Source organism: Pezoporus wallicus, unplaced genomic scaffold, assembly GCF_028554395.1.
Source record: "Pezoporus wallicus isolate ANWC-B61680 ecotype Strahan unplaced genomic scaffold, APGP_CSIRO_Pwel_v1 contig_6312, whole genome shotgun sequence".
NCBI classification, from domain to species: Eukaryota; Metazoa; Chordata; class Aves; order Psittaciformes; family Psittacidae; genus Pezoporus; species Pezoporus wallicus.
In genome coordinates this window covers 508,296-533,243 of record NW_026642251.1, presented here as the reverse complement: position 1 = coordinate 533,243, position 24,948 = coordinate 508,296, and the positions used below count along the sequence as shown (strand labels likewise).

Genomic DNA, 24,948 nt, shown 5'->3' with positions numbered 1-24,948 from the left:
ATACATCTGTGTGGATGCAGATGACCCACAGAAGGTTGCAATTCCCTGTGAAATAATGCACTTTATCTTTTGGTCATTTGGTTCCTGTGAAGTGCTTGGTTTAGACTTGTAGCTACTGCCATGCTGAACTTGGGAGAAAGGAGATGGAAAAGAATGTCTTCAAAATATACATGTAAAGAAGAGGTAAGCTGGCAGTGAAGTAATAGAAAGTAGAGTAAGTAGTCAAATGTGGCTCTTTTATTATTGTTGGTATTTGATAAGACTAGTGGGTTCTGTACCTTTTCTGGAACTTCCTCTGCAAAACCTTTCTGTAATGATCCGAGTACCTTCTTTCAACTTTATGACTGCTTTAACAAGCAAAAAACTTGGATGTGTTTGGCATTTTGAACTTTTTATTGCTCCTTTCTGAAAGGTTTTTCAGCTTTCCACTGGATTCTGCAGCACTTGGTGACTCACAGCATGTTCTGATTCCAATTATAGCTGTGCAGTAGTATGTTTTTATTTTTTTCCTTTTTTCCTTCTTTTTCTGTCTCCCTTCCCCTCCTCCCCCCCCCCCCCCCCCTTTTTTTTTTTTTTTGCTTTCCTTTTCTTTTGGGTGTAGTCCTCTGATGTGATGGTCGCTGTTCTGCTTAAGCCATAACTATGTCTCAGCAGGAAACTGTCTAGAGCCCTGTGTGTTCCAATACAAGGGAACACTTTCATGCTTTGCCTGTTGACAAAGCAAACCTGTTCTTTGGCTATTTGTAGAACGTGTCACAGGGTTTAGCTGAAACACCCTGCCCCGTCAGCGGGTGTAGGCGGGCTCCACTGACTCAGTCCAGCCCTGCATCTAGAACTAAAATATGCACCACTTAAGTAATTTGAGTAGCTCCACTGAATTAATTTGTTGGTTGCATTAAATTTAGGTTTTCTACAGTTAGTCTTTTGGATCCAGCTGTGCAGGAGGAGAAGGCTACTACTGTATACTTACTCTCAGCTGCTTGCTCTTACTCCTTGTTGCCATATTCTCTGTATGTTCTCACCAGATGTCTCATTTGAAATTTTATTCCTGAGTCAAAGGGAGGTATGTTAACAAATAAGTACAACTTAAGACTGTTTAAACTAACATGGTTTATTATGCCATTTTAGTTTGGAATCCTTGCATTAGAAGTGTTGAGAAGGCTGTAAGTCTAGCAAGGGGATGATGAAAGCATAGGGCAGATCTTAAGAGCAGTAATCTCTTCTGTTGTGTGTTTAAGGTGCATCGATTGATGTTGTGGAATTATAGTTAACCTTCAGCCCAGGTTTGACTCCAGAGACATGCTCACCATTTATGATGTTAAGTATATATGTAGCCTTTCTGTAAGAGGGTTTTGAGACTGTAAGCTGAGTACCGTGCACTATGTAGCAGCGTGCCACTGGACTCAGCAAAGCACAGCATATGTCTTGGACCTTTGGATAGTTACTTAAGTCATATGGTGATGGGAGTACAAGGTGATGCAGTCTTTTCTGGTCACTGTACAGTCACAGTCTCCAGGTTTGTGAGTTGTTTCAGCTAAAGTAATTGCTACTGTTACCAGTGGTTTTCTGGAAGATACACAGTTGTATTGGGATCCCTCTGACTACTTACAGAATTACCTGATAAAACAGTTAACAATTTCAAGTATGTTTTCCTTTTTCCCTGAAATCATTTCTGTGTACTCTTCTGTGTTTGCTGCTTTAAACAAGTTCAGAATATATACTAAAACATAACAATTACTTCTGTTTAAACCCATCCTGTATCTTCATCAGAAGATCAAGTTAGCCAAGTACTGTATTTATTTTCAAGTGATGCATAGTAATGTTTCTGGAAATACAATAAGCTTGAAAACTGAGACAACTTTACATCCGTTTTAAAATAATCAAAAATATTAATAAAAATAAATAAAAAATAAAACTATTAATGTAGAGCACTACAGCCAAGAAGAGATACAAAATATTATCTTCAAAGCTATTTAGAACATACAATTTTCAGTTTCTCAAAAGAGCTTAAGTATGTTTTCTGTATGAGAGTACTCTAACAGTTCATAGTTCTCATATCAGGACACTGCGAAAAACCAAGCTTATTTTTCATGAAAATATTTTAGCTATGTTCTCAGTAGAATAGACATAATGTCATCCTTCGTTGCCCCCCTCCCACTCTAAACTGATTGCAAACTGCAGGGCAAAGGCTTGCTTTATCTGTAGCTGTACAATTTATACGTTATCGCCATGTCTCATAAGTTTTGTGGAATCCAGTGTGGTATTTCAGAAATGACGTGTTCCTTCATAAAAGGCACCAAATACTTACCTTTCAAGAATTCTCAAGCATTTATTTTAGGCAGAGATGCTTGAAAGAACAGACACACTAACTGAGATGGCATAGAATGTTTTTGGTCGTTTAGTTTTTATTATTTACAGAGGGGTCTATACCTAGTTTTTCCATTTCTCTTACGAGAATGCAGCAGAGATGGTAATGAATAAAGAATGAAGAACATGCAAATTTTAAAGGCTACATTGCTCCAGAGATGCTTTTTGTCAGCTTAAGGAGGTTTCCAGACGCAGGAGTGAGTTTTGCAGTGAAAAGATTAGAAGTATCTGTGCAAAATATGAACAGCAAAGGCTGAGCCCAAGTTGACGGTCTTCATCCTAGGTAATAGCCAGCTGTGCTTTTGTCAAAGCTAATCCTCAGCATCTCTGACCATGTATTTTGCAACCATCTGGAACTGGAATTGAGTTTCCACTTGTGTGTGAAGACATTTGAGCAGTGGTTTTACTTTCCTTTTTTTTTTCTTTTATTCTAAGCAAGAGGTCTCTCAATATGTAAGCATTTCTTAAATTTAGCCCTTCATGTTGTCTACTCAGAAATCTACCCTCCTCTAAGACTGAATAGGGCTCTTTACATGCTCCTTACAGTCATAATACTGTAGCTTAGCTGCCCCTCCATTTTATTAATTAGCCAGTGGAAGTACATGGTGTGCTTTAACAGTTCACAGCTGACAGCTGATAGACTCCCAGAAATCCCATGAAAGTCTTGTTTATAATCCTCATCTTTATAGTTTGGGGCTAATTAAAAATAGCCTAAGTTAGAGTAGTGATTGAAAAAAACCAAACCTGTAGCAGTCTTTGGCATGCATTGTGTAAATTTTCTGTCTTTCAGTTAGTATCTTCAAGGGGATCACTCAGATGGATCACTCCTCCTACTTTGCTAATTTTTTACTTTGACCCTAAGCCAGATGTATTTGCATCTCACTACTTGGTGCCTCACTACAGCTTACAGTAATGCAGAAGTCGTGAAAGAAATTTATTCAGCTACCTTGTAGTCTTTCTGGAAGCTTTCCTCTCTTGCACCGTCACCAGATCCTTAACACCGCTGTAGAACCTGGAGTGTTGGTGTAGATGGGTAACTAGCCAGCTTTTAATCTCCCCTGCTAGACAGAATGGCAGAAAAGGATGTGCCAAGTCTGCATTTGCATTCCCATTGTTGTTATTTCTAAGTGATTCACCATAAAAAGTTCACAGTGAAGCAGTTAGTGGTCAGTGGCCTGGGAAATGATGTCCTGTGTATGATGTGGGCTGAGCTGAGAATCACTTGGCTTTTGCAGAGCACTTACAGCTTTTGAGTGTAGTTGCCTTGCCTTTTGACAGGCTTTGCTGGTACTCCAGGATACCTTTCTCCAGAGGTTTTACGGAAAGATCCTTATGGAAAACCTGTGGATATGTGGGCATGTGGTAAGAAATTATTCTGCTAGACAATGTTCTGTCCACTTTAGGGTATCTTAAGGGTGAGAAATGATGTCCAGAATACATGATACTCTACATCAGAAAATATGTATTCAGTAAAATTCAGTATTAATTTTTAGAAGAGGTCGCCAAATTTTTTTGTTATTCTACCAGCTTCATTTTTTTTTATTATTATTTGTGGAGGTGTGTTATCGTAGCATTCTTGGCTGTGGCTACACAGCACACTTTCAGAAAGTAATAAAACAAGCAGGTGCCTGTTGCCTAACTAGTTCAAAATCATAACAATTCATGCTTAGTTTTGGTTAACAAGCAGCCTGAAATCTGATCTGACCAGTATCCTACTACTGCAGTTTTAAACTGGGAAACTAAATGTTTTGTTAGGTACAGGGCAATTACTTTATCATCCAGTTCTTGAAACAGCATATTTTAAGGTTCTGGCAAGTGGCAGCAACCTATCCAAGAACAATTGGTGGTTTCCTTATTTTACTTCTACCCACGCTTACTTGGATGTATTTATGAAAGCACTTTTCTTTAGTCACAGTGAATCATCTCTGCAAGACTAGCAAATGGACTTTTTCATTTCCTGTTGACCATATATTGGTAGAGATAAATTGAGATGCCCAAATTTTCTTTGCATGAGATTAGTTAAAACACAATATTGCAGACACCAGTACAAGCCATGATAAAACCAGAGGTAAAAATGCATTTTCCTAGAACATATGTGACCACTGAAAATTATTTCTCCGGCTGTCTACGTGTGTACAGTGTCAGATAGTTGTTATTCCCCTCACTCTGCAAGGAGTTTATCTTGTGAACCCTACATTTACTATTTTCTCCAGTATGAATAGGCACTATTTTTCAGTAGCTGGGTTAATACTATTAAGCCATTTGGTTTACATGGTTGTCAGGTGCAAAATGAATTTCTAGGGTTTGTTTCTTGAAATCCCTTAATACTACTGTGAATTCTCTGCAGGTGTCATTCTGTATATCCTTCTGGTGGGATATCCTCCATTCTGGGATGAAGACCAGCACAGGCTTTACCAGCAAATCAAGGCTGGTGCTTACGATGTATGTACCATTTGCTGTCTATTGAGTTATTTATAATTGTATCCCTACATAACTTTTCTAGAGTGAAAGTGAAATAAGAATTATTTCTGAAATTATTTTTGTATTGGTTATCTTTGTGAGTATACACAGTATTTATGCAATGTAGTAAGTATTGCTTTAGTAATATAAACCTTACTGGGTTGGCATAGTATCAGTGAAAATCCCGAGGTAAAAATGTGTAAAGATCGTACAAGATGACATACTCATACATACTTTTTTCTCTTCAGTTTCCCTCACCAGAATGGGATACAGTGACTCCTGAGGCAAAAGACCTTATCAATAAAATGCTTACTATCAACCCAGCAAAACGTATCACAGCATCAGAAGCACTGAAGCATCCATGGATCTGTGTAAGGAGTTTCCACAGATCTAACAGAATAATTTGGCAGACACATACTTCAGCATATAGTGAGATGTTTAGAGGATAATATTTGTTCTTACTCGTGCAGCTATGTAACTAGGGGAGCATAAAACTGTAATTATACTGATACAGTCAATAGTATCATTTATTGAAGTCTCAGCCTAGACTAAGATTTTGCAGAAATTAACTTCTTTTCATTGACTTTGTGGTGCAGTTCACTGCCAAAATTAGAACATTCTTTCTTCTAAATTCACAAAGAAAAAAACTGTGTAAGAAAGTAATATTGAGTTAGATAATGCTTTGCATCTTCATTTCCCTGTAAATATTATGATAAGCATGAAATGTAAAGGCAGAAAATTAAGGGACTTTTAAAAGGTCAGTTTTCATATAGCAAAGGCTTCCTATCTATTACTGAATCTAGGACTGCTTTCCAGTGCTCAGTACATTCTACAGTTTGACTCTGCAGTTAGACTGGGCTGATACTTTGAAATTCACAGCAAGACAAATAGCTGGTTCCCAGCTCTTTCTCATTCCAGCAGGCTGCATTATCTTACTGTTAAAACTGTGATGCAGAGGACGTTGAGGTACAGGGAAAACTCAGATAATTCAGATGCTGAATTTTCTCTGAATTATCTTATGTACCTTACCTAATATCACTAATGCTAAAGAAAAGTTCCCTTCTTGTTTTAATTTTGTGGGGTTTTCAGTCCCTGTTTCTTTCAAGGGCACTTTACACATGGTTGAGTAAAATGAGACCTTGGTTTTGTAGATGTGGAAATTTCCCAAATGTGTAGAAACCTGAACAAAGGGGTAATCAGACAGAGTAGAACTTAAAGGACTATGTGGGTTGTAATATGTATCTTGTAGAGTAAATTCAATGCTAGAGAAGTGGCGGGGTGCATTAAAATTGTTTTCTTCTCAGCAACGCTCTACTGTTGCCTCTATGATGCACAGACAAGAGACTGTAGATTGCTTGAAGAAATTCAATGCAAGAAGAAAACTGAAGGTAAGAATGAAATCTGTAAGGATTAATAGCTGATTTTGGAGAGATAAAAGGATGTTGGCTTGTGTTCTATGTGTAAAGTAAATGGTCCCTAAGCAATTTTTTTCTTGAGTATTATGTATTAAACAAACTGATACATGATCAGCCTTTGGCTCTTCATGAAAGTGAACAGAACATAGCATAATTCTGTTAAATTCAAAAGAATGACAATCAAACATCTTCGTTTATACACCTTAAAAATATTTTGTTGAAGGAAAATCTTTAAGGTTGTTCTTTCAGGTTGTCCCTTGTTTTCTCCTGACCAGACCAGACAGGGTAACTTTGCAGATGCAAACTTTTCTAGTTAGCACATTACAAATAAACTCCTCTTCCTACTCATAAAGGTATCTAAGCACATTAGTGAAATTTTATTTCATATTCAGTTATGTCTTTTGCTGATAACAACTGTGCATGTGAGTAATCATGGTCTGTGCATTACGTACTCACAACAGGTAAATATTTGCGATTGTGAGAATTGCTGATAGGTGTGTAATTAAGATTACAGTTTATGCATTCATGGCATCATACATGATAGGTAATGCACAGACAAGCTATTCTTCCAGGGTTAATGTAGTAATTGATGTAATTTGCTCATGTGTTTTCCTTTTTGTTGTGTCATGTTCACATTCAGAACTGTACACAAGTGTGATGCTAATTTGAGCAAATGTATGTGTACACAGGGGGCCATTTTGACAACTATGCTGGCTACCAGAAATTTCTCAGGTATGTTCATTGAGCTCCAGATTAATGTGGTCTTTATGTTTTGATGTCTGTGGTGATCAAGTTCTAATTAGGATTTATTAGCAGAGAAAGATATTTATTATTCAGGAGCATCTAAACATGGTGTGTCTTTAAGTTGTTTCCTTTGCAGAAGCAAACGAGAATTTAAACTATTTGGGCTTACTAGAATCTCTTGTAGATGACAGTCTTAATTTTTCAGTAAAATGTGAGTTTCTTCTCTTTGCTTTTTTAGTGTCATCTGTCAAAAGACAGTGTTTTCCTCTTTGTTTTGGTGCAGAAAAATGGCAAATTATGCATACAGCTCCACATGCATAAGTATCACCAAACAACAGTTAAAAATTTACTTATTTTCATATACTTGAAATGTCATTCCAGGATTCTGTTGTATTGTGCATTAAAAATATTAAATACACATCCGTTCTATATTGCTTTGCTAGGTAACAAGTGTAAAAAATGTAGTAAAATGAGTCCTTCTCTTCCTTCTAATGCGTAGCTGGAAATAACAAGAGGTGTTTCCTCTTTATGGAATAGTTTTGTAGTGATATCCCTCGAGATTAGATCTTTATACTAAACAAATTTTAATAGCAAAAGCTAAGATGAGTTTGCTGTTATTGTAGCTACAATTGTCCTCAATAGCAGTATTGCCAAAATTTCAGTGCTATGTTGAAATTTTCATTTTGCCATCTGAGATTTCAAGTGAATAGTGAAAAAAAGGCCAAATTCAAAACCCAGTAATTTTACATATCCCCCTACTCTGTGGTCACTATTGGAGTGTAATATAAGTTAATTTATGCACGAAAGCAGGATAGTGCTTTGGGAATAGTTGGATGATAACTGAGTCAACAAAACTAATTTACATAATCATGAATGCAAAAAACAACTTGTTCAATTTACATAGTACTTGAAATACAATTTCTTAGTTAAGTTCCTATGTTTAACACACACCTGTAACACAGAAGACTACATTTATGTAAATCATGTTGCATTAATGCCTAATGGATTGCCAGTATCTGCCAATTCATTTGAAAGGTGGGAATACTGTAGGCTGCATATCTTGTAAACATGAATTATTATTAAATTTCAAACAAATGCATCATTTCTCATCACTTTTCATAACTTTCACTGTCTGTATGTGTAAGGGTTAGTTTCAACTTTAATGAACCAAAAAAAGCTGAAGTAACTTTAAAGTAGTATTTCAGCATGAGGAATAGACAGGGGTTTTGGTTTTGATTTGGATATTTTTCACCTGCCATCTTTGTTTTACACCATAATGATCCATAGTTTTCCTTGAAGACATTTTATTTTTTCAGTTGTTTGTTGGATTTCATTGCAAAGCATGCCTTTGAAGGTCATTTGTCCATAACAATATGGCTACAAAAGTGTTTTATTTTCCTTTTGCTTTCTTTCTTTTATGTGGATTATATATTTCTTGTGAGGTAAGACCCTCAGCACGTGAAAGGAACATCTTTTCTCTTTTCTAAATCAAAATTGCTGTTTGTCCTGAACCACTTTACTTTCTACATGTTGTCACAACACCATTTCTTTTTAGTCTGCTTTTCGGCCTATTAGCACTGACTTAGGTTTTCTTTATAGCTATTGCTTGTGGTTGCAAAAACTCTTTCATTGTGGGCTTAATTTAGAATATGCTAATTGCTTTGCTACTGCAAATTCTTTGAATATTTTATTTGTATGCAGTATCTATGCTTAAAGAAAGATGCAGAAAGATGTTACCATAACTACATTCCAAGCCAAAATGTATGGAATTTGTCCTGTGACATAAAATACTGCATAATCATAGAATCATAGAATAGTTAGGGTTGGAAAGGACCTTAAGATCATCCAGTTCCAACACCCCTGCTATGGGCAGGGATACCTCACACTAAACCATGTCACCCAAGGCTCTGTCCAACCTGGCCTTGAACACCGCCAGGGATGGAGCATTCACAACTTCCCTGGGCAACCCATTCCAGTGCCTCACCACCCTAACAGGAAAGAACTTCTTCCTTACATCCAATCTAAACTTCCCCTGTTTAAGTTTTAACCTGTTACCCCTTGTCCTGTCACTACAGTCCCTAATGAAGAGTGCCTCTCCAGCATCCCTATAGTCCCCCTTCAGATACTGGAAGGCTGCTATGAGGTCGCCACACAGCCTTCTCTTCTCCGGGCTGAACAGCTCCAACTTTCTCAGCCTGTCTTCATATGGGAGGTGCTCCAGTCCCCTGATCATCTTCATGGCCCTCCTCTGGACTTGTTCCAACAGTTCCATGTCCTTTTTATGTTGAGGACACCAGAACTGCACACAATACTCCAGGTGAGGTCTCACAAGAGCAGAGCAGAGGGGCAGGATCACCTCCTTCAACCTGCTGGTCACGGTCCTTTTGATGCAGCCCAGGATACGGTTGGCTTTCTGGGTTGCAAGCGCATACTGAAGCTGGCTCATGTTCATTTTCTCATTGACTGATAACCAACACCCCCAAGTCCTTCTCCGCAGGGCTGCTCTGAATCTCTTCTCTGCCCACCCTGTAGCTGTGCCTGGGATTGCTCCCACTCAGGTGTAGGAATGGTTAAACTTCATGAGGTTGGCATCAACCCACCTCACAAGCGTGTCGAGGTCCCTCTGGATGGCATTCCTTCCCTCCAGAATATCAACTGAACCACACAGCTTGGTATCATTGGCAATCCCACTGTCCATGTCACTGACAAAGATGTTGAACAAAAAATAATTAAAAAAAAAAAAAATATCCATATGAGGCACATTCCGAAGGATATGCCATAAACACAATACTTGTAGTTCTTGCTTTTGGTGCCCTCATTTTACTGGCTTTCATTTAATTGTTTACATATAACACATAATGTTTGTTAAGTATTAAAAGAATTCAAAACTTTTATGTACGGATTTAGCAAAAGGACCCGATTTGTTACAAACAGCAGCCTGTAAGAATTAGTTTATGTTTTCTCATCTTTTTCTAAGGGCTAACAGCATAAAACAGCTTTTGAAAGTAATGAAATTCTGGGTGTTTTGGCCATAGGTTTTAGAAATAGCTCCTTCCTTTCACTTTCTTGAAATGAGTTTCTGAAGTTCATGGAATGCTTCCAATATTTGTGGTAGTATAAAATGTAAGGCCATGTTGCATCAGGTCCTGTAAGCACACTTTGTAACAGGATGTGTCTATCTCAAAAATTCATGTAAACCAGTTTATTTTCAATATTAATTTACATGTTTCTGTAAATAAAAATATCCAGTAGTCCTGTTGCATAATGCAGGCATGTTTATTTCTATTATAGTTGTAAATCATGGAGCATGTGGAAATTGTAACGGCTGATGTACGTAATAATAAACTTAATTTGGAGGGCTGATATAACAATGAAATTAGAAACATCAATCTGGCTTCATTTTCCATTTTTTTTAAATGTAAACAACACAATAATAGATGTTAGTTATATCTGTACGGTTTCTGAGATGGTCTTACATTTTCTGTACTCTGGACCAGAGCTAAATTAGCACTTAATGCAGACGTAGAGGAAGAATAAGCCAGGAATACAAAAATCAAGTTTAAACTACATACTGAATAACTCCAATATCCTCAGCTAGTTTGAGTGACCTTGGGCTTGCAAGGTCCAGTTCTTTTGGTTTGGTTTGGTTTATGGTTCTCGTGGTGTTTTTTGTTGCTTTAAAGAGCAGATGCTGATGGGAGCTTCATGTGAGGACTGTCTCCCTTTGATTATGCCAGATTTTTAGTTGCATTTCCCTTTCGAAAAGGGTTTCTACTTCTGAACAAAACAGCGTATATAGAATAGAACTTACACCCTAAGCCATGATACACTTTCTGATAGGAAGATGGGGTTGTAAACAACACTAAAACCAAAAGGTGCCAGGCTTGTTTTGTAATTTATTCTTCTTCAAGACTTGGCAGTGAGTCATGAAGACTCTACGCTTTGGTGAGTGGTTTATTTGAATTTGGTAGGTCACCCAGCTGTATTTCTGTTGTAAACTTTTCAGGTTCAGAGCTGTGATGTGCTTGTCTGCACATTAGCCCTCCAAATTTAGTTATCTGGAGTGATTCAGCCCCAGTCTTGGTGCCAGCTTTAAGTGGTGGAATTTAAAGCCTAACAGATGGGTAATGTTAAGGCAGGTGAAATTTTGCCCAACAGTCTGCACTGCTTTGGAGAAATTTGATCAGTGTCCAACCTAATTTGGGAAATAATAGGTTTTCTTCAGTAGAAGTTGAAGCAAAGCCTGCCATTTGTTCTTAATAACTCCTAGGAAGTGTTCCTCCAGAACAGCACTTTGCTAGCAAATTGTTCTTCCTTTCTTACCTGCAACATTCCTAGCCTTACGTGCATGGTGACTGTGTTGTCAAGGTGGGAAACCCCCAGGGAACCATTGCTCAGAGATGCTTATTTAAAATGCAGCTTATTTTTCATTAGCTGGAATAGACAGTATTGTACCTCACTGTGCTCTTCAGGTTGATCTGATATTAATTATTTTTATGTCACTGTCATATGAATAATATCATTAAGACACTAGTGGGCTCTACAAACACTAGGCCTAAGTTCCTGCCATCAGAATGGTAATTTTCACAGTCATATCAAACAGTCTCCATCAACAACTGTGAACACATTGCAGCTGAAAAAATGAACGTATCCAAAGCCGCTTCTTTTTCACCCATGCTGCTTCCATTTCCTCTATGCCATCCAAGAAGGTCTCTGCTTCAATAATTACAGTTAACCTACAGCTTTAATCAGTGGAAAAAGAGTTGTACAATAATCTGACGTATTCGCATCTAGAATTTATTCCTTCCTACACTCAGAGCAACAAAAGGAGGACATAAAAACTGAAAATACATCTGCAGCTGGGAGGCAGTGGGGGTCTGCTGCACAGCTGGCTAACCTCAGGGGTAACCACCTTACACTGAACTTATTTGTCTCATTTTACAGCAGCCAAGAGTTTACTGAAAAAGCCAGATGGAGTTAAGGTAGGTTAAACATGTGATATAAAATCTACTTTGTTAGTCACCACCTATCTGTAATTTCTGACAGTTTTTAGAATTAATCATTGTTATTTCTTTTCTTTTATCAAATCTATTAGTAAGTGCTTCTTACCGTATACTGAAAGTGATTGAAATTAGAAGGTAAAGCTAATAAATAAAATGAAGTAATTGAAAACCAAGCATTTTAGTAAGTGGAAAATAGAAAACTGCCAGTGAAAATGCTTTTCTTGCTATTTTAATGAAGGATGATTTTGCACTTAATGACTTGCCGTGGTTTAAACCCAGCTGGCAACCCAGAACCACACAGCCACTCGCTCACTCCCCACCTCGCTTCCTCCCCCACTTCCAGAGGGATGGGGAGGAGAACCCAGGACATGACTCAATGATGTTACTAATTAGCTTATAACTAGAAATATGGGTTTGGTGTTGGGCATGTAAGCTTTTGGGGTATCAGTGTTTATCTGCAGACCTATTGCCTCCTTGTTTCTCTTTTGAGTTTTCATTAGATTTCATGGAAGACCAAAAGTTTACTTGGTAGGCTTGGCTCCACATAAGGTGTTTCCTGCCAGATGCACTTGCTGTATTTGGCAGAACTTGAGGGGTTTTACTATATCAACAAATCAGCTCATCCTGACTAGCAGGCCTTGCTAAGAAGGGAACATTTTGGCAGCTTTCATACATGATTTAGAGCTTCTATTCTCGTATCACCAGATCCCACAGGAGGAGAGATGCTTCACAGATGAACATTCTGGATAATTATGTTGAAAAACAGCCATTAAAAAAACTATCAGCAATGAAAAGTATTTCTTTTCTCAGAGAATCCTGAAGATTAAAATAAGTGCCTCAAGTTTTCATTAGGTGGTGCAAAAGATACTCTTCTGTGCGTTGTCTGCTTACTCAGAAGCGTGTCTTTGGCCTGAGGTTTTAATTTCCTATTTAATCTGAACTTTTTATTTTAACAAAATGTTGTATATCTAAATACCAGATTCATAGTATATTTTTTCCTGTTCTCCCACATATGCATGCTTCTCCTAGTAAAAAAAAAATAATCATGAGACTGATTTGAAATGAAGTTAGTACACTACCATTTTAATGCTTCTCACTGCCAAGTAGTGGATAACCTAGTTATATGGAGAAGCATACATTCGGTACTGTGCTCTCATTCATATGGAAAACCCTTAACCTGTTTTGTTATGGAATATATAAGTTTTATGTACTCCATCTGATGAGCTTTTCCTTTTCAAATATCATTCCTCCTACAGGTCTACAATGGTATTTGTTATAGCTTATATATATGTGGAAAAAAAAACTGTTGCCAAAATTTTGCCTATATTACACTTGTTGGGGTTTGATATTTTGGTTTTCAGCATATGTTATATGTCTGCTGTTTGTCTACATGGTCAGGTGGAGCAAAGGAAGTAAATTTACATCTGGGGAAGTCTTATTTTTATCATTTCTGTTACTGAGATACTATGTACTCCATATCATTTTCCCACCCCTACAGCCTAAGCTGTCTTTTTCATAAAAGAAAAAAAGCTGAAACAGAAATATACTGTATTCCATGCATTGAAACTTCAAATCCAACCAGTCACATTTTCTTCTTTTCCTTTCTCTCTGACTGGTCAATTCAGAAAAGGAAGTCCAGTTCGAGTGTTCAGATGATGGTGAGGATCTTTATCAACAGATTTTTTAACTCCTGTGAAATGTTCACACCTGGAAATCAAACAGTTGCATTTTGTTTGGTTAACATTCTTTGAGAAGCTGCAAGACTTGAAAGTACAACCTTGTGAATTTTAAGCCTGCAGTTGCTATATGCCATCCACAGTGAATTGTTCTGCAGTTCTTTCAAGAATGTTTTCATATTTTTTTTTAACCTGGGGACATATGAAAACAAAAAAGTAGATGTAACGTTGGCCAATGCAGCTGTCCTTAGTTAAAATAGTAACAAAATAGTATCCTTGTAACAGCCTTCTTCAAAATCTCCTTATTTTAAAAGTTAATGATATTAATATCATAAAATATAACACAAACCCCATCACACAGTGAAATAGTACCACTTTAATTGAGCCATTCTAGGGCAAGATGCTAAATGCTCAGGAGTAAAAAGAAAAACAATTTCCCAGTCTTTCCATACTAGTTTCCCAGCTATCTTCCTTTACAGCTCAGGCTCTGTCGCTGACAGTCAGTCTCAGTAACTTGTCTTCCTCCTCAACCTACTCTACAGTCTTGTGTTTCATTTGTCCTCTGTGATACCACCCAGCAGCTTCGTCTACTTCCATTTATTATGGGTTTGAATCTGACTTGTGAGATGTTTGTGATGATCAACGCTGATGTCCCAGCCATCTTCTGTTCCTGCTGCCTGTAGGGAGAAGGCAAATATCCCTCATCCACACCTGCCCCTGGGGACTACAGGTTGCCTTGAAAAGCAAAAATTGCTGGTCAGGTCTGCACAGACATGCAGTTAGAGAGGTCTGTTCTTCAAGTGAACACAGACTTTCAGTGGCAGAGAATCACTGGCAGCAGTGTCCAAGTAAGGGTCACCAGAAAGGTACAGTGAGGATATTTCTGATATTCCAGATGTGAAGTGTGCTTTAACGTTTTGTTACAGAAGTACCATGCAAAAGATTAAGTCCCAGGATACAGGTTTTGTTTCTTAAAATATTTTTATATTATATGATATTGGTAAAGACCAGTAATGATTACCATTACCAATATCATTATATGATGTTTGTAATGACAGTCATGCCCAGCTGTTTGGAGGGTTTGTGTGTGTCTGCCCTGTCCTACTGTCAGACCTAAGAGAGTGGCCTTTTACAAGCCATTCATTAGTATAAATGTTCTCCTTCCTAGCAACATGTAGAATTGAGCACAATTCAGCCTTAAAATAACTGTTACATGTGAAAAATGTTACTTATTTTGGAATCATTTCCATTTGCTTTTAAAAATATATACAAAATACAACCCCATGTGTTCATATAGTTATAGAAGCTCTTGTGTATATTCTGTGAGGGAGAGAAAGTGTACAGACTTACTCTCTCAAGTTTTGAGGGGTTTTACCAAGTTCCATTTACTCAGAAATACTTTGTACTTTTACAAATGAATACTGTATTCTCAATATCTAAGAAGGCTTGAATGTATTTCCTGCAGTTTTCAGCAGCAGCTGTAATAGATACTGTTTATTTTTATAGGACTTTCACCAAGGGAGTATTGACCTAAGCCTGCTCTCCTTACTCAGGCAAAATTGGAATTGAAATTTGATTAACCTACTTCCATTATGTATTCAACAACAGGCATTTGTCTGGCATATCACTCCCTTTTTTTTTGTATTAAGCTACTACTAAAGACAACTGTATGAAATCTGGTGAAATCTTCATTTCCTGCCTCATGTTTTTGCTTTGTGTCTCTCAGCCTTTTGTTAGGGCCTTTTTAGTCATAGTCTCTTGATGACTACACTCTCATAAAAGTAGGAACTTGTAGTTATACAGGTTGATATGTGATTTTTCTGTTTGTTTTGGAAGGTTTAGTATGCTGTTGAGCAGCACTGTATGTGTTCTCAACTATTCCACAATTCTCCTGTAGAACTTGTTCGTTGAAGTGGTTGGAGCTTTTTCTGAAATTTTTTCCTGAGTAAGGAGGTCAGGTTTTGCCATCTCACAGTCCCATAAATATCAAAGCAAGTTAGTTGATATATAAAATATTTTCTAATACTTGTCTGCCCACAAATTACTTTGGGCATAAAGGTATTTATTCTGACCTGTCTTGGTTCAGACACCGCTGCAATTTACGGCTGTAATTGTGACAATAACTGGGCCAAAGTGGGTTTTAAACTGAACACTTGGAATTCAGTGATGACTCATATTTTCTCTTAATGACAGTTTCTGTAGAAAGACCATTGTGAAAAGAATAACTATTTCTCATCCTCCTGTTACAAAGCACCATGAACTTTGATTTTAAATCAAAGAAAAATGTTTTCATTCTGCATGGGAAAATGGTTCCTATCACAAATACTACTACATAATGTTTAGTTTCAAAAGTGTTCCCTGATACTGTACCCTGATATAAAGCAAGACTGCTTTATATTCTTCAAAGCCAGTTAAATGCTGGTTAAAATAAGGATATTGGCAGTCTGTGATTAATTAATGCAAATCCTGACATATCCTGATCTCATCATATCCTAAGTAAGATTCTGTTCAGTTCCAGACTTAATTCCTGTAATCGACAAGTCAGCTGCCACACCTGTACCAAAGTAGAATAATCCCCCAAATCTGATGAGGACATGAAGTTGAGTGAGTTTGCCCCATGGTGCTAACTTCTGAAGGCTCGAATTTAGCAAAGCCCTTGGTGCAGAGCAAACTCAGATGATGAGAAGCTGTATACTTCAGCTGAAACTACAGAGTCACTGGGAGGATTAAATCAAAAGATGTTTTATGCACAGCTGAGTTTGGTCCCTGTCTTAGGACTTCCCCTTTCTTTATGCTTTTTCATCTAGGCAACTTAACTTATTGCCATTTTTAAATTAGTTTAGAAAGGCTTTTATTTTATAAGAAAAAATATCCAATTTTGACCCTAAAAATTCTAGGGTTTGTTTCTTTAAATGAAGAGATTAATTGCATTTTTTTACAAAAAATCCATTAACAGAACAATTTTGGGTATTTTTCCTTTGTTTGACACATTTGTCACTAAGTTCTGTGACTAGAACATTCAGTAAAAACTTTTTTTTTTAATCAAAGTCTTTCCAGACACTATATACCTATACACCCAGTTCTGCATGTCACTTTGGACTGCTATGGTTAGAATTTGACATGACCAAAATGTACTTTTTCTAATTATTGTTAAAGGAAAAAAATGCGTACTTCAGACTAGTTTTACTATACTTTAACTTTGCTTCATAGCGCATGTAAAATTGGCTTGGTACGTTATTTTTAGTATTTCTGTTCTTTTCATGCCATGCTGTTTATGAAAGCTGACTCTTAAAAGTGGATTTAAAGAATCGGATACATTTAAACCTATTGCTGAATAGCTTAATTTGGATTAAAATTTTGTATAAGTAAAGCTGTAATACTATGCTAAGCTTAAGAATTAACACGATGACCTACATGTAAACTTAAGCAGATATGTACTGATTTGTGGAGTAAGAATGTGATATATATATATACAATACTATAGTGTGACTATAGGTTATAGTATCAAAATTGAACGGCTGATACGCCATTACTGCAGGATTCTTGAGACTGCAAGTAATCACAGCAGCCCATTAGTTTTTTCTAAAATAACACCAAAAAAGCTAAAGGGGCACCAGTCTCTTTCTAGCTTTAGTTGTATTGTGCATATCTGGAATCAGCTGTATTTATTCAGATCTGTTCCCAGAAGCCCATAGGACCAATCTATAGATATCTGAAGAGCTATGGGTAATGAAATAGGTGATAGGTAATCAGAAATAAAGAACAACTGGGTGCAATTTATTTAATACTGTTGCATGTCAAGAAATCACAATGGCTATTGAGGACTTTCTTCAAACCCCTATTAATTCTTTATTCTTCTTACATATGCTTAGCTGCTACTTAAAGGCTCCTTTAAGTGTCACAGCTGAAGTCATCTTCTATAGACCTTCATATACTGCACCTGAAAACCCATAGCTAGCATGTTTGGAGGAGCTGCAGCTAGCTATAGGATCTATTGTTAGCGTTCTTTCAAGTTCATAAATTCATCTTTCTGTGATTCTTTATTTCCATATCTATATCTGTATATAGATGGTCTATACAGTGAGATACAGATACAGTGCCTACTGTGAGTTCTAAGGCCTGTCTGTTTCTATTTTCTGCATATCTACAGATAAACAACAAAACGAACGTGGTAACCAGCCCCAAGGAAAATATTCCTACCCCGGCGCTGGTATACCTTCTCATGCTATCTTGAAGTTTTTGACTGTCTTCTGTTTGTTCTTCTTTCTTTTTTGCTTTTTCATGCATTTACTCTTGTTTGCTTTCTAAAAACAGGTTTTGGAAAAACTTTTTGTTTGAATTATTCTTTGTTTTGTGAGGAAGTCCATTCGAGCGTGTTTATCGATAGAAAATGTTACATGAAAGCTGGATGTGGTACAGTCGTAGCATTTGTAACTGTACTTGAATTTTTTGCATGCTGTTCCAGAGAGTAGAATGTGCTTTGTGTTGCTCTTAGTTATTTGCCTGATGACTGTTTCCATCTTTTTAATGCTAACCTTTTGCACCAAAAAAAAAACCAAACAAACGAAAAAAAAAAAAATAACCCTCTGTTATTTTACTCTGCTTTGTATTAGTGTGAGTATCAAGGAAAGCTAACCGGACTATTGTTAGGCTACCATAAAATAGACCTTATTCAGATTTTCATTCCACATTTCCTAAAACACAGCAGGACTTTGCAGGTCTTCACTGGGATCAAGAGGCATCTAGTGCTAAACTTTTTCTGATTGTTTCTCTTACATTTAAAGCTGCAGGAGACATAAGTCATTAATAAGCTCTGTTAGGAATATATTACTAATGGAGTGCTGTTCATGAATGCTTCCATTGCAGTCTTGCTTTTATTAGTAGCTCCCATTTCTTAGGCATACATGCTTCACAGGACTCACAAATATGCCAGTAAGTAACACTTGTGAGGTGGTATTTCCTGTGTGCCTCCATGTATAGATTTGAAAAGGTGGGTAGTTTTCCTCCTGATTTTTTTTTTTCACAACTGGCATTGCTAAGCAAGTTCTGAGGACCAGTTAACAGGTTTCATGCTTGAATATAAGGCAGTCTGTTTCCAGACATAGCCACACACAATAATCCATGCTGAAAGTATGCTGCTTAACTGCCATTTCAAAGATTATTTCATCTTTTTTTTTTTTTTAATTTTAAGAGAAGAGGATTTGGGAACACTTTATAATGATGCAAAGATCTCTCATGTATTTTCATGCTGCTCTCCTGGGGCAGCAACTGGTATTAATCTCCATCTTCCAAAACATGGAGGTAGTCAACACATCCTTAATCCGTATTGATTCATCTGTATTTTTATTTGGTCACTTAATACTAATGCAAGCAAACATGCTTCAAGAAAAGGGGTGATTTCTGGCCTTGTCTTGCCTGGCTCCAAGAGGAAAATGTGTAAAGCATTTAGTATGCCCTTATGCAAAGAGAGCCTCTGCAGATCTCCAGAGCTTCAAAGCCCTGTTTACACTGGTCGTGAATAAGGTCTCTGCATGCTGCTGCATTAGGCAAGATGATCTTTTTTTGCTGGCTTGCTGTTGAGGAAATCTATTTGAGACATCCAGTTTCACCATCTGGCAACAGTTAACATTTGCTTTAGCTCTTGTCAGTGTTCGGCATTTGTGAGCTGGCTCTTCTTGCACTCCCTCACACTAACAAGAATGTATTTACCAATGGGTACTCTTTTTCTCTTTATTTTGTTCTTGCTTAGGAGCCCCAAACTACAGTAATCCACAACCCTGATGGAAATAAGGTATTCAGAAAGAATCAACTCCATCTTGCTTTTCCACACCTCACATTTCACCCACTATTCCACAGGAAAATAGGGCTGTTCCAGGAGTTTATCAAGAAAAATCTCATTCCTGCATTTGTTACACCTGTTGTCTCTTGAGCCTGTCCTGATCCGTGTTCATCTGCTTCATGTGTCCTGCTGATTGCTGAGCTTCTGTAGCTCTTGGGGAGTCAGTAGCAATTGGCAGTGTGTAGTACCCTGTGCAGCTGGGCTCCGGGACCACCTCATCTCTCCCATTTCAGCCAAAAATGCTGCAGCCTAAGTAAAACCAAAGAACGCTCTTCTCAGAGTGTGGTGAGATCATACCGATGAGTTCTGTATGTGCAGTTGTCACCTTAGATAAAGATGTCATTTCAGTTTATCCCATCTGCTGTTTCTCAGCATGCTTGTACACCCATGTTGTGATGTGTCTTTCACACAGGACTTTGGTTTTCTTCGATAACATCACTGAGTAGTTCCAAAAAAATTTTAACATTTCAAGTGACAAAGAGGTCTTTCGATTTTTATACGTTTTCTTCATACTCTTTTCTTTTTCTTGTGTATTGTGACATTTACGTTTGGCAGCTGATTCCTAAAACATGTTTTGTTTTGTTTTTTGCATGCATGGACTTGAAAAGGGCCAGGAAATACCATCATTTACATATAACACATGTTCCTAGGTTTCCTGGAATGAATTTGCTCTTCAACAAAAATTTCACTGTTTAGTGTTGACTTAAGGAATTGACATTTCATTGGCTAGTCTTAACTACTTGTGATTATTTCATACGAGGAGGATAGAATCTGAGTGAAACAATAATGCATGCAGACATTTCTCAAGCATGAAAGTGCCGATGGTGTGTATTGTGCTTGTGTATCCCCTTCCTCTATGTACCTCACATCTGTCGAACACACAAGCTTTTTTTTACTACTTCTTCAGCTCCTCACGTTTAAACTCACGGTCCCAAGACAGCCTGTGTTTGAACACTAGTCTGACCTTTATCGCTGAAGTCCACTGAAGACTAGAAAACCCTGATAAAGTATTGGCATGACTAGATCTACCTGACTTAATTGTACAATCATAGCAATTAAGATACTCGGAGCCCCAAAAGGTCACAGAAAACAAGCAAACCACTTAATACAGAGAGTTACTCCTAAATTTGAAAGATTTATCATTGTAGTATGGCAACTGGAGTGGATGCATCAGTATTAGAGGCTACATCTGCCATGTGAGCTTGTGCATGGTGTTTACAGCTTGTATCTGTGTGGGGTTTTTATTTACTTACAAGTACTTAACCTATATTTTAAGTGATAGAGCATGATACACCTGTGCAGAGTGGAGCATCTTAACACCAGCCAGTTCAGGAAAAGCATGGCAACTTGTTCAGTTTTGTTTGTGTGTGCATTAATTCATGTAGTTTTATTTGTGGATGCACATACATTTTTATTTTTAAAGGTCTGAGTAATGCATTAGTCATTTTGAACATTCCTTCAGCTCACCCTTGTGAGGACACAGTAAATAAAGGGCACTGTCAGATTTACCTTTTATTACTTAATTGTAAAATCCTTTCAAAAATTAAATACAATACTAGCCCTGTCTTCTATCTCTCAAATAAAAACGGACCAGGTAATGCTTTTTGCTGTTGAGCTGTGAACTGAAAAAATAAGAAAAAGAAATTTATTCTGCTTTTCAAGAAAATACAGATATAAAAGCCCCCAGTTTATAAGCTCTCCAAATTTCTGAACCCACTTACCTGTTAGATTTGACAGTGCCCTGCTGGATTTGCCTGTAGTATTTCATGTTTCTGGTAATCTGTGAAAGATTGAGGTACAGTATCCTTGCCTTTTTAACAGTCTGGTGGCTTAAGTACAAGCTGTCCGATAATGAGTCATTCCTCTGCATGACTGGTTGTCTCAAGAATACTACTGCAAAGATACCTAAGTTTGTCAAAGTTGTTATGTAGTTATCAATTCTCCATCTCCTTCAAAAGTTTCTAATCACAGAACCAGTACGAAAATGACAGACTCTGGTCTGATATCCTTAAAATCACTGGGAGACTTTGTTTTAATATGTGTTGCTAAGTCATATGAGCAGAAAAACATCTGTAAATCATAGCATGCAGAAGTCTGCATGTTTAAAAGTTGGAATGGAATGACTTACTTTGCACAGTTGGTTTAATCACTAAGCTTAAATGGCAAGCACTCCTTCTTGGCTGAGGTAATTCATGTAACATTTCATACAGACTTTGTGCAGTTGGGTGTTACAGAAAAAAAGTTTCCTTCACATTCCTGTGAAGTAAATGCATTAAACAGCAGGAAATGTATTTATGTTCCCTATTGTAGAGACTAGCAGTGTTTGACATCGGTTTCAGCTGGAGATGTCTTTAATCAATGTGTGACCATTTGTTTGTGAATTACATCCCACCCTGCTTCAAGGCTTTGCATGATACCTGTAACTAACTGTAATTTTCAAGGGCACGCAAGTGAGGCTTGGCTTGTTTTATACATTCCACTGATACTTACTTCTCAACAGGAGTCAACAGAGAGTTCCAATACAACCATTGAAGATGAGGATGTGAAAGGTATGATTTTAAGCTTTGAAACATTTGGAGAAGCCATACCATGAGTTCTGTGAATGTATTTTTTTAGGTCATTAAACACAGAAACTCCGAATGAATCATAGGAGAAAATACAATTTTCCTTGTTTAAAAGAAGTTACTTTTATGCTCCTCTGTGTTACTTCTGACGTGTTTCAGACTTAACTTTTGACTTTTCATTTCCCATTTGCCATGATGTTTTGGCAAACACCATTTGCCATGATGTTTTGGAATGAAAAATATAAAGTTACCGCTTATTAACTAAGATACGAGTTCCAGTAAAAATAGTAGTAGAATAAAAATGTGTAAGTCTGTGCTTTGTAACTCTTACTTAATGTACTTTTAGCATACATTTCTGTTCTGGGTTTGCCTTTTTTCATGTCACTATTTGCATTTTTATTCTGTTCAGATGCCAGTGTTTTTTCACTTTTTTGTTCTGTCATACACATATTTTAATCTTCTCTTAAAAACTATTTTTTTTTAAATAAAATTGTGTAACTTCACAGATACTGCTCTTGTTTTCATTTTCCCCCTCTGTATATTATACTGTGATGTTACACATACTTCAGTAACATTGTGTTTTAAAACAAAGGGCTTTAAAAAAAATGTGTTAGGTTTGTGTATCTCTGGGTCACAGAAAAGACTCAATTTCAGCTTCAAAAGAATAACATTATAGATATACACAAGCCAGAGGTGATAGTAAATACAAAATGTGGAGAATGGAAAACAGAATTATTGGGAAACCATTGAAATAATGGGGCTTGCTATATGTTGGAAGTATAATGCCTAAGTCACCATTAACAGTGTGTATGCAAAAGGTTGTGCCCAAAAACACAGGCCTGAACCGGTTAAAGAGCTTCACTGGCTTCTGAAGAGCACGGGGGCATTGTCAACTTTAAAGAGATTCAAACATAGTTAGAATTGTATCAAAAGTACCTAGTGCTTAGTTTCTGACTACAGGTGATGTGCATGTTTGATAAAAATACCAGTATTGCCAGGGTGATGAACTGGTAGTGCAAACATGAAAGCACTGTGTGATGGTAGCAGCTGTCCAAGCATTTCAGGGTTGAAAATGCAGCTTTTATGTTATGCTGCATGAGATTCTTCAGGCATTTGTATCAAGGCACCTTAGCTCAGGCTTGCACAGGGCAGGGCCTGTGGCAGGGCCCAGCCAATGGTTTGTACTGCTGCTCCTGGAAAGCCCAAGGAGCTCAGCTGGGCTAATACCCACGGTCTGCTGCACTGCAGTAATTCCCTCTGCTTTGGCATACTTGGTGTTCTCTGCATGGAGAGAAGATATTTCTATCCACTGCTAGTAGCAATGTAGCTGTAAATTGTGATTACAGTACTGTAGGAGCTGCAGTTAGCTCTAATTTGGTCTCCGATGTTTCAGTGACTTATTTCACCTCCACTTAAGCAGTCTTCTTGCATTAACAACCAGTTCCCACTAACTTTAAATAACAACCTAATGATAATGATTCGAGGGAATGCAAAGTAATGCCTTGGAGGACAGTTGCAGGTATCTGGGGCTGATGCAGAGGAAAATACAGTGTTATTTACCCTTATTCATAACACCTTGTATTTTCTCCCTTCAAACAATTATGTGTAGTTTAGACACTAATCTCATTAAATGAATATTTTAATTATAGAGCCTCTGTGTGACAATATAACATGATGTTATAATGGTAGGATTTTTATAAAATTATGTCTGAAACTTAGCACACAGTTATATCCCAGGAACATAATTATAAGAAAAACTACAATGAAGATGTTTCGCCTAATTCTTTAATATGATTCTGTAGCCATCACAGTTAAGAGCAGGTTGAATGGCCACAATATATTTTTTTTCCAAAAGAGGATCTTGCAGTAATCACAGGTCTGACAAGATCCTAGTCATGTCCTTCTCTTTGCTGTAAAATGTTCAGCAGGTGAAGTTTTCTGTTATCTGTAGGTTCCTGACCCATTCCCACATAATAGTGCTACAGAAGGCATAAGGTGGATTAAGGCAGTGAGAAGAGCTGAAGCTGTATTCCAGAGAGTGCTGCATTGCGTGTTTTCTGGAGACCACAGAAGGAGGAGATGAAGGATGTTGCTTGTGCTTGGAAGAGAGGGGTCAGAGTAGTGTTGTATTGCAATTCACCTGTTTTGGTGGGAAGGTAGAGTCACCAAGAATGACAGTTTGAACTGCTGATGTCTGGGATGATCATGACAACTTCATACACTGATGCAGTTGTATCAGCAGCAGGTCCATGGCCTAACACACAGCAGTGCCACTACCCTGTTCACCAGACACCAGGTCCACATTTTATTTCAGTGCATAGGGATTTCCTTTTCTGTTTATTAAAAAAAAAAAACAACAAATATAATCTCCCAGTTAATTACTTGCAAGCTTACTTGTTTTTCACTTTTTAGTATTCCTCTCACACTTCCAGTCTTTCCACCAGAGGCTGCTTGCAGGTTGTTTTATTATAATTAAAGCCGACAGTAACCCCTAGGGTCTAATTTCTAGAATGATTCAGGGAATAGGCAGTCCTGCAACCCTGACAGCTATTACAAGATAAAGCTTCATGCTTTAGCAAGGTACTTACGAATTATATTTTCCCCCTATACCAAACTTGACTTCTGGATGTAGATTTTCTAGGACAACAGTGAAAAAGCTGTTGTCTTATCAGGAGCAGCTGCTGGCTGCACTGACTGCAGCTGGAGATAAGATGCTGATAGGAATGAGTGGATATCAGAGGTAGCACAGAGAATTCTCTCAGATTGCTAACAGTCTGGATCCCTATGTGTATGCTCAAGATGACGCTTTTCATCAAATTTGAGACCTGGAAGCCATGTTTTATATCTTAGGTGATAAATGACTTTACAAACCTGTTTGTT

General features: G+C 37.4%; 1 protein-coding gene across 19 annotated transcripts in view; it reads left to right on the top strand.

Annotated features, from left to right (window-relative positions):
* Positions 1 to 24,948, top strand: part of CAMK2D (calcium/calmodulin dependent protein kinase II delta) — a 164,562-nt gene that overhangs the window by 120,723 nt on the left and 18,891 nt on the right. For 3 of the 19 annotated variants that reach the window (XM_057428331.1, XM_057428334.1, XM_057428330.1), the window contains exons 8-17: positions 3,646 to 3,729; positions 4,715 to 4,809; positions 5,076 to 5,198; positions 6,132 to 6,215; positions 6,932 to 6,974; positions 11,931 to 11,968; positions 13,615 to 13,647; positions 17,816 to 17,875; positions 19,415 to 19,456; positions 22,005 to 22,053. In XM_057428331.1, coding sequence (XP_057284314.1) covers positions 3,646 to 3,729; positions 4,715 to 4,809; positions 5,076 to 5,198; positions 6,132 to 6,215; positions 6,932 to 6,974; positions 11,931 to 11,968; positions 13,615 to 13,647; positions 17,816 to 17,875; positions 19,415 to 19,456; positions 22,005 to 22,053 — 651 coding nt within the window. The remainder of the gene's footprint in view (positions 1 to 3,645; positions 3,730 to 4,714; positions 4,810 to 5,075; positions 5,199 to 6,131; positions 6,216 to 6,931; positions 6,975 to 11,930; positions 11,969 to 13,614; positions 13,648 to 17,815; positions 17,876 to 19,414; positions 19,457 to 22,004; positions 22,054 to 24,948) is intronic. The other 16 variants (XM_057428337.1, XM_057428336.1, XM_057428339.1 and 13 more) reach the window with 7 other exon arrangements.